Source organism: Strix uralensis, chromosome 3, assembly GCF_047716275.1.
Source record: "Strix uralensis isolate ZFMK-TIS-50842 chromosome 3, bStrUra1, whole genome shotgun sequence".
Lineage (NCBI taxonomy): Eukaryota > Metazoa > Chordata > Aves > Strigiformes > Strigidae > Strix > Strix uralensis.
The window spans coordinates 92748125-92756278 of NC_133974.1; the positions used below are offsets into that span (position 1 = coordinate 92748125).

Sequence of the window (8154 nt, forward strand, 5' to 3'; positions counted from 1 at the left end):
AGATTAATGTGGGTCATTCAGCTGATTCTTGGGCTGTGGCTTTGATAGGAGTTGCTGGTTTGGCATTGCGTCTATGGAGTGAGTACACATCACAGAGAGTACGGAAGGTGGGAATGCTTTTGTGCTGGCTTTGCTACAAGAGAAACTCTGAGCGAATGCTACACTTAAGCACAGAGCACAACTAACTAGTTGTTGGGGCACTGCCCTGTGAAAGAACCAAAGTCTTGAACTGTCGCTGACACGGTATCTTATCTGATGTAAGCGGTACGTTCTGCATGTTCCACGAAAAAGAAGGACTGTTGTCTTCCATATCCAAACTCACAAACTGGGCTCTTAAGTTAGGGAATGGCTTCAAGCTTTAAATTGTATGTAGGCTGGGAGGAGAGTCAGTTGCAGAAACAGCTGCCTTAACATTTTTAATCTACTGCAGTGGATGTCTTGCACCTAAGTATGTCAGGTGCTGGAAATGCCATTCTTCAGCATGTAGCATATCATCAGTTTTAAAATACTCAAGGAAATGTAGGTGTTCAAATCACCTTTTTTGAATTCTTTACAGTTCTGGAACTAGGTTTGTGTCACAGAGCTCTGTAATCCCTAAAATTCTTGCTGGACTTGGTCCTAAGTACATAAGAAAAACCTATCCTTCATTTAATTTTTTTTTTTTTTTAAAAAGTCAACTGTGTCTTTCTAGCTGTATAACATTTTTGCATGTAACATAATTTTGATTAAGTACAACAACAAGTTGACAGGGATGAACATTGTAATACTGGAAAAATTAGCCAGTCATCAAATCATGAATATGCAATAGATATACATTTGGATTCCTAAGTGCCCTATATATCTATCTATTTATTTGTTTTATATTAGGAGTATTTGGGTATATACTTAGATACCTTGTACGTATGTAGCATCTATTCCCACATGTATTTGATAATAAAATTGAAAGTGGGAAAATTGTCATTTCCTTGTCACTGAATAGTTGGTGCCTGGTTAATAGAGTACTGAAAATACTTTCTTTCCTATCTCAAGAGAAGTACTGAGGTTTTGTTTTAATGGCATATGACACAGAGTGTTAAATGTAAAATCTGAAACTAAAGGGCTAAAAGCATACCTAAATCAATTGAATGCCTTTGAAAGAAAAAATGGGAGAGCATGTATACCAAGCTTAACTTCAGTGGTTCTCATTTCACCTGCCTTGTTCCTTTTCCATCTAGTTCAGAATTAGAAGAATTAGTAAGCTCAACCACAGGCAAAGTACAAGAATTGTTGACTGAGAACTTGAAAAATACGCTTTCTTTCACAAAAGGGTACAAGAAGACATCTTTTCATTTAAGCATTTTCTTTTACTTATATTTGTATTTTTGTTATTTTTTAACTTATATTTGTCATTTTCTCGGTGTTTGAGCTAAGTACACAGTCGAGGGACTTAATGTTTTTTGTGTGTAGTAACAGTTTTGCTTTGAAAGCATGCACATTCCCTACTCGCACGTAGCCTGTATTACAAATGACAGTACTTTGCCGTTAAAGTGGTTTTGTATATAAGGTGAGCAAACTATGTATATTTGTAAAAACAGGTGGATGACACAATTTTAATATTTAGTTTCTTCTCTTAACAGGTGTTAGTGTCTGTCCAATCCCTAATACTGGTAGCAGAACCATATTTCAATGAACCGGGTTATGAACGATCAAGAGGTACTCCGAGTGGTACCCAGAGCTCCAGGGAGTATGATGGAAATATACGACAGGCAACAGTCAAGTGGGCAATGCTTGAACAAATCAGAAATCCATCGCCATGTTTTAAGGAGGTAGGTTTTGTGAAACACAGTAAATATCATGTTTATTGATCTTGTTCGAGTATTAAGAACAATGCAAATATTTGGAAACATCATGCCTGAGATGTCCCTTTTAGCTGCCTCTGTATTCCCTGGGGCAGCTCACTCTAGAGACTGAAGTGAATAAGGATGCATCTGGCTTCACAGATTCTTTTCTGGGAAGGAGAAATGCACACAAATTGAGAGTGACCTGTAAGGAGGCTTGGTGCACAGTTTGATAAAACATGGTTCATACAGCTTGGCTCGTTCTTCATGCCAGGTGGTACCTTTTACATTTCATATGAAAACTGTTGATCGGCCCAACAAAGGGCACTCGGTGTTTGTTAGTCAGCACAGCTAACAGGAAGTATTTTTCCAAGAAACATGAATTTGAAGCAAGTATTAGGAAGCACTTTGGATACACCAAAACAATGCAAACTGGAAAAATACTTTAAAACAAATACCAACCTGAATGTTATTTATGGAAGGATCCACAAAGTATCTGTGCTAAACTAGAAATCTGTGCCCTTGAAAACAACTGTCTTGATGCTGATAAAAGTAATACTCATCTTCATGCATTCACCCTGTCTTAAAAAATTTATTTGAAAGAAATCAAGTTTGTTTACGTTCCTGAAAATAGACTAACTCACCCATAGCATCATCAAATAATTTAGTTGTTAGGGACTTCCCTCAGCATCTCTAGTCTAACTCCTTTCTCAAAGTCAATTAGATCTCAGGGACTTGAACATGTATGGCAAAGGATTCAAGGAAAAGACAGTCAAAGATACACCAAGTAAGAGAATCTGTATGAACATGAATGCAAAATGGTGGGTCAAACATGAGTCATCTCATGGTACTACCAGAAAATACTTGGGGAGAAAACCACATTTTACTCTGAACTACTAAAACTGTTGACACTTCTAAATTGAAGTGTGGAACCATCTTGTAGCATCACCTGTGCTTTCAATTGTCTGTAGACTAAAATACTGAAAAAGCATAATTATTTTAGGATTATGCACATTGCTAAGTGTGGCATCCAAGTGAGAGTGTAGTCTCCCAACCTCTCCTTGCTGTCTGTAAAAACATCCTTCGGAATGCAAAAGCCTTTTTCCATTAACATTACTGTGTTCTGTGGAATGAGAAACCATAGACACTCTACCTGCATGAACAGGAGTTAAATGTGGTGTGTAGCTAGGACCAAGTTAAGCTAAGCCACATGTAAATGAAAAGTAGCATTAAGAGATAGATACCTCTGCAAACTGCTATCTTGAACATTTGAAACTCCCTTCTGTTAACCTGTGAACAGACAAGAGTTTTTCTGCACGGAGGAGAACTGACCAACCCTTAAAAGCTTTGCATCCAAAGTGGTTTGTTACAATTTAGGTAACTGCAGTTTTCCTCATTTCCCAATATACAGTTTTCTATGTTTCTCTGTGTTGAGGTCTTTAGGACAGTATGAGGAAGATAGCCTGCTTCTGTAAGGAGAAGTTTGAGGCTAAGATAGCTTGCTTTTCTGTTAAAAATACAATCATACTAGCTTAAGCTTGGGGTCCTACCCAGTAGCTTATCAACTTGTGCAGCATGAGAACTCCCCTTCTATGTCTGTGAATACATATTCCCTACCATTATGTAAAGTGGCATGTATCTTTGCATATCAAAAAATGGAAATTATGCCCTGGAAAGCATTGCATTTTTCTCTGATGCAACAGCTAAGTTTTGGAAGAACGCTGGAACACATCTGGGGCCCCGTCTAAATGAAAATACATCTCTAGTATAGATTATCTGAGCACTTCTCTGAGAGACTAGCTTGTTGTTCAGACCTCAGGGTTTTTTGTAGGGTTGTGTTAAGAACTTTAACAATGATGATCATTCAGTAACATAAATGCAAAGGCCCCCTGAAAACTGAGGTCTCAGAAAGAACATACATCCTTCAGCTCCTAAAATCTTGTGTCTTCACAAACCTGAAGTGTCTTCCCTTCAGTGTCTTAGACAGGTAGGCTCAGGAGATCTAAACTGCCAGTCTTTGGGAGTTTTTCCAAGCTCCACTATGGACATAAGGAATGCATCCAGAACTGAAGTCAATTACGCTTTCAATATGCAGTTTTTCTTTAGACAAGATAGCTATATTCTGTAACCTCTAGGGGGAAAGATGATTTTTGTCAATTATGTTGCACTATTGCCAAGAACTCTCTGGGCTCAGTAAAATTTCTTTGATTTTATTGTTTCTTTCACCAGGCAGTGTTAGAAAACTCTTTAAGACAAAGCCAACACCAAGTGGCGTTTCACAACTTTGTCTGAGGGTTGATTGGTTGTTTGTTTTAAACTCAAATCTGTACAGAAATACCAAAATTACTACGCAAATACTGATTCCCACTCAAACTGTGGGCAGCTCAACTACTATTGCTTGAGAATTCCAGTGTCCCCAGAGGTGCTGTCTCTGCCTAGGGCATGTAACTGTGGTTGCAACCTCTTCCACAGCAGCTGGTGTGATCCTCCTCTGTGCAGAAGCATGTTATGTTCCTGTGCTCATACTGTGGACACTTTCTGCTTCTCTGTTTTCTGTTCAGGCAGCAAGTGGGTTAGTGACCAGGGAAGAAAGACTTGGTGCTAGTACTTCCTGCCTATGCTTCTTTCATAAAATAAGACTGTGAAAACAACAATAAAAGCCTCAACATTGATCTGTGTAACCCTGCTCCTATGCAAACATGAACGTCCATACATACGTAGTACCTGCATAGCAAGATCATGTGAAGAATGTGTCTAACCTTCTATTACTTTTTCTTTTCCCTGGTGTGATACTGTGTTTCTGGCACTTATTTACCCTTCACCCAGGTAACAAGTGAATGCTGAAATGGCAGGCTGCACATTAAATAGGAGGTTCATCCAGAGTGGGAGGGATGACCAGGCCAACCACCTCCTCAAAACCAGATCAGATTAATTCAGACCAGGTTCCTCAGGGCTTTTTACAGTTGGGCCTTGGAAGCCTCCAGGGACAGAAATTCCACAATTTATCTGCAGTCTAGTTCAATGCTGAATTATCCTTGTACTGATTTATTTTTTTTTTTTTTTTGCTTATATCCAGTTGGACTCATAGGGGTCTTGCAGATTTTGTATTGTTAAGGCATATGGTTCTTAGAAGACAATGAACGTTGTTCTTTCATTTGGAATGTTTTCTTGCAGGTCATTCACAAACATTTTTACTTGAAAAGAGTGGAGATCATGGCTCAGTGTGAGGAGTGGATAGCAGACATACAGCAGTACAGCAGTGACAAACGGGTAGGCAGGACTATGTCCCATCATGCAGCAGCTCTGAAGGTAAGACTTGCTTTTGTAATTTTGTGTTCTTTAATCCAAACATGACAAATGGCAATGAAATTGCTCAGCAGCTGAGTTTTGTAATAACAATATTAGAAAACCCCAGCAACTTTAAAACATGTAAACAAACCAAAGTCTCTGAACTGTCAGGAGGTAAAGTGTATGTTCACTCCACTTCCTCAGGATTTTTTTTTCTACAAGTTACGATTTTCCTTTAGTGCCTGTCCTGTCTATTTTTCTATAAATACTTATGTAAGACAGAGTTTATTTTGTTCTCTCTAAGGGTGGGTGGGAGTTTATGATAAAGTTGTACTACAACCCATTCCTTGCCAGAAAACAAGCTTGTTTGAATAGACAAGCACAGTTACTAAACTGTGGTCCATTACAATTAGTTTTGCCCTGTGCTAACTTTTATCAACAGCTACAACCACTATAAAGGTTTGCTTCCTTCCTAACCAAGTACTATCATTTGTGTATTTTGTGTCCACACAGACAACAGACCTATATAATTATTATTTTTTTTCTTCCCCTGAAGAGCAAAACAAATTTTTTTAAAGCTTTCTTTTTGTACTGCTAGACTTGTATTCTTTCAATGTGACTGGTCTTCAAAAATGAAATTACTGTTAGTTACTATGATCAGTATACAAATCTCTGTGTCTCTGTAACAGATCTCGTCCTGAATTCTTTAGAAATTTACATTTTGACTGTATGACCTGCCTAGTCCACGCCAGTTTCTGCTGTTATCACAGAACACAGATATGACTTGACTGCAAGACAAATAGCGTAGCACTTACATCAATGCACTTGTTTGCTGCAGTTCTGTTTAGTAACTTTAATTTGTCCCTAACAGCACTTTCTAATTATTCTGTCACAACCAGGAAAGTACCAATCCTTAATCACAGGGGAAAAGTTTATCCAGTCATTGAAACAGTACATTTAAACCTTTTCTACTTACTCTTTTTTTTTTTTTTTTTTTGCTTTATATTGTCTAACATTATGAAAAGTATTGTTTTAACCGTGGTCTTCCACGCTTCTTTTTGTATGTTCAGCGTCATACAGCTCAGTTGCGGGAAGAACTTCTAAAACTTCCCTGTCCTGAAGGATTGGATCCAGACGCTGACGACTCCACAGAAAAATGCAGTGCCACAGCAAGTTCAGAAGAGACTATGTTGCACGAACAGGTTAAACCCAGCAGCAGTAAAGATATCCCCAGTGATTTCAAGTTATGAGTTGCATTGACATGGACTTTCTAGACACAAAGGCTTTGAAGCACAAGCCAAATATGTCAATATTTGTATGTAAGAAGCTAATTATGTAATAGGTAATAAAATTGAAACTATACTATGCCCTTAAGGATATACAGTTTAATTCAAGATGATCTTTTATTTACCTGTACAAGAGTGTAAACTTTTTTGTGCTTTTATTTTTCAATTGTGAGAACCACTGATTGGTATGTTTAAAAAGTTATGTATACAAGAAATGGATAAATCACTGATATATAAGGGAAACTACCTTAGGAAAGAATGTTTACTGAATGTTTATTATTTTTTTTTACTTGTAGAGTGAGGGCGGTTGTAACAAAGAATATATATTGGTCATTCTTACAGCTACTATTTAAAGTCAGAAAATTTTCACTGAATTTGATAGATTTTCCGTTTGGCCATATATTCATGCTCATATTTGATTCTAAAGAAAACCTCCTGTATACTTCAATAAACGTTAAATGGACATGATCCCTCTTTTATGATTTACTGGTACATTTTTTAAATAAACTGCCATAAAATACGTTCTAGCTGAAGACTTGCACTTGTATGACTGAATTCATTACAGTCAACATATTTAATTTTATGCTTACTAATTCTAAAATGCAGATGAAATAAATGCATATGGTTTTACCTCATGCCAAAATTTGGATTTCTGAATTCATCTTTTGTTTGGCTATTTTATGCAAACTAACAGTATTCTAAATTTCTTAAGGGCTATTCTGGAACAAAGTCTTTTCTCTGTTGAAATGTCTGATTTTTACATAATCAGCTGTATGCTTAAGTACTGACAGGGACTAACGACGTGCCACGCAGGACTCTAACGTTCTGTAGTTCCTACTGTATAGACTTACTTCCAATTTTATACTTGCAACCACAGATCCCTGACTAAAGAGTAAGGGATTTGCTTGATTTAATAATCAAGTCTTGCTTTTAACATAACATGCATTACTATCACTGTTCTTAATTTTTGAGCAGTCCTCGAAGGACTAAAAATTTATTACTGGTATTACCTCAGACTAATGATCTGTTGTATTATAAATACTATAAATCAGGCAAAACCGAAACTTTTTTGTTTTCTATTTGTTCTTTGTTTATAAGTATCACGCTGGAATTTTTTCACTTTTTGTTTTACAATGTATTATTTCTAATCATTAAAAATGGCACCAACTGAGGTTGTGTTCTTATGCTGATGGTTAACAGACTTTGATAGTTCTGACCAAAGTACAATTTTTCTGTTCTGCTGATACGTTGTGTTAATCCAAGGCCTGTCCTGATTGTACATACCTCTCAAAATGCCTACTTAGGCACGTCTTATGTTACTTCTGGGGATCCTTAATCAAAAAACAAAACAAGCAGCTCTGTGCCAGAGCTGCTGGTAAATACACGAAACAAAGAGTTTATGCTACGTAGTCAAAATGTTAGAACTTCATCAGTGTTAAAATAGCACTGCATTTTTCTAGATGGGTATTTATTTCCCTTCTATTACTGTACAAAGTGACTGTGATACTCTTGTAAAGGCTCCAAAAGCAAAATTACCTGCTGACTTCCAAATATATTGGTTTCCATTAAAGCTCTTCATTTAGTGCTTAAACTGTTTGCCTACAGGAGCATAGTCTTTTTATAAAATCCTGGCACTTGTACCAAACCTGAATGTATCAGATCTGAAGAGCCTCCTTAAACGTGAAGACTTCTTTTACCATTAAAAATCAACACTGAAATAAAACGTACCTAACTTGCAGTGATTTGAGATTAAGAGGGTGGCT

General features: G+C 37.0%; 1 protein-coding gene across 6 annotated transcripts in view; it reads left to right on the forward strand.

Annotated features, from left to right (window-relative positions):
• The window catches only part of BIRC6 (baculoviral IAP repeat containing 6), a 186514-nt gene extending 178952 nt beyond the window's left edge, over window positions 1-7562 (forward strand). For all 6 annotated transcript variants that reach the window (XM_074863354.1, XM_074863359.1, XM_074863355.1 and 3 more), the window contains 3 exons: window positions 1617-1805; window positions 4992-5126; window positions 6176-7562. In XM_074863354.1, the coding sequence (XP_074719455.1) occupies window positions 1617-1805; window positions 4992-5126; window positions 6176-6355 (504 nt within the window). In that variant the 3' untranslated portion in view covers window positions 6356-7562. The remainder of the gene's footprint in view (window positions 1-1616; window positions 1806-4991; window positions 5127-6175) is intronic.
• Window positions 7563-8154: the final 592 nt, after the last annotated feature.